The sequence below is a fragment of the Penaeus monodon genome, chromosome 27 (assembly GCF_015228065.2).
Source record: "Penaeus monodon isolate SGIC_2016 chromosome 27, NSTDA_Pmon_1, whole genome shotgun sequence".
Classification (NCBI taxonomy): domain Eukaryota; kingdom Metazoa; phylum Arthropoda; class Malacostraca; order Decapoda; family Penaeidae; genus Penaeus; species Penaeus monodon.
Window position 1 is genome coordinate 38,929,653 of NC_051412.1, and position 1,521 is coordinate 38,931,173.

The window sequence follows — 1,521 nt, forward strand, 5'->3', positions numbered from 1 at the left end:
GACTCGCAATAGCCTATATATAAAGTTCACACATAAATGACCGTATAATCACCTTGTCTAGCCAACCTGACCCTCCATCAATAACAGAATTGGACTGTGACACAGCCTGGTGCTCTGACAGTCCGCCACTGTCAAAGAGATCACGCTGATCTTGCCGCTGGTGTTCTGACGAGCTGCTCTGCTTCGAAGATCCCCCTGTTTTGGTGCAATAAGACTGTTCATATGGTTCCCTAAGTACTCTGAGTTACAGGTAGTGAGATAATATAAACAAACGGATGGAGGGGACTGCTGTGAAAGTAGGAAGTAATTTTCATGTTAATATCACAAAACACAAACGTATTAGAACAAAATCAAAATAATGTTACTCACATTCATATCAGCTAAGAAAAAAAAAAGGTTTTGAATCTAAAGCAGTTAAAATAAATGAACTTTCACAAGCTTTCAGAATGAGGACATACATGTGCAGTAGAAAATCTAGACTATTGTTCATATTTGAAAACACTTGAATTTTATAATTTATTCATTATCCTCTGAAAAAAAATACAAACAATTTAAAAAGAAAACGAAAAATATAAAGAAATGTGTACAGTATGTCCTTTTTGTTTGTTAGTGCACAAACAATGGCTTCAAGGCTTACTCATACAACGCATGCAAATACGGGGATTAAATGAATGCATTATGATGAAAGTGAATGGAAAATACTTTGGGTAGCTAAATCATAATATCCATGGTGAAAGTCCTTCGACTGTCAAAATATCAACAAATATAAAAAAAGGACCAATAAAATAACAAAAATATCAAAAACACTTCAAAGCCAAAAAGACATCTTTTCTTCTCTTATTTACTTCTCTTTCATGTGGTTTCTTCTTACCACATGGGGAAAATTAAAATAAAATATTCCTCCAATGAAAAAAAAGTTTTACATGCAAAAATAAAAGTTAAAAAGATATGGCTTTTCAAAGTCTCTATTCCTCAAATTCTGGTGTAAATTCTACTCTTCCTATATCATATCACTTTCTAATATGCATGGATTTACGCAATTTTGCTAGATTTCTACTAAAACGAAACAGATGAGGGGACAAAAGTCTACCTCGTTAGTCACAATTTGCTATGGCAGTGTTTTAAACTTAACCATAATGATGGGGTAAATGAAAGAGGTCTAGCAATAAAAACAACTTACTTACAACAAGGCACTTATAACAAAGGATGACAAACGGAAACGACAGGGCTAACACCAGGCAGACGAAAACTCGAAGTCCTACCTCGTATAGCTCTCGTAAAGAGCTTGGCGAGTGAGAACCCATATCCCTGAGGCTTTTCATCGGGGGTGAGGGGACCAAACTCTGTCAGGCCAGTCGGGGAATCAATTGACCGGTTCATTTTCAACACAAGCAGGAACACATCCTTTTGGGAAATTTCTTAGGCTTGCTTCATGACCTGGATTGATAGGCTGTGTGCATATTCCTGAAATATATAAATCATAACACAGAATGAAATACAAAGCAGGACATCTATAAATAC

At 35.8% G+C, this 1,521-nt stretch overlaps 1 protein-coding gene across 2 annotated transcripts in view; it reads right to left on the reverse strand.

Moving 5' to 3' along the window:
• LOC119590846 (1-phosphatidylinositol 3-phosphate 5-kinase-like) overlaps positions 1 to 1,460 on the reverse strand; it is a 38,892-nt gene extending 37,432 nt beyond the window's left edge. For both annotated transcript variants that reach the window (XM_037939605.1, XM_037939604.1), the window contains exons 1-2: positions 1,263 to 1,460; positions 53 to 195 (exon numbers count right to left, since the gene is read on the reverse strand). In XM_037939605.1, the coding sequence (XP_037795533.1) occupies positions 53 to 195; positions 1,263 to 1,380 (261 nt within the window). In that variant the 5' untranslated portion in view covers positions 1,381 to 1,460. The remainder of the gene's footprint in view (positions 1 to 52; positions 196 to 1,262) is intronic.
• Positions 1,461 to 1,521: the final 61 nt, after the last annotated feature.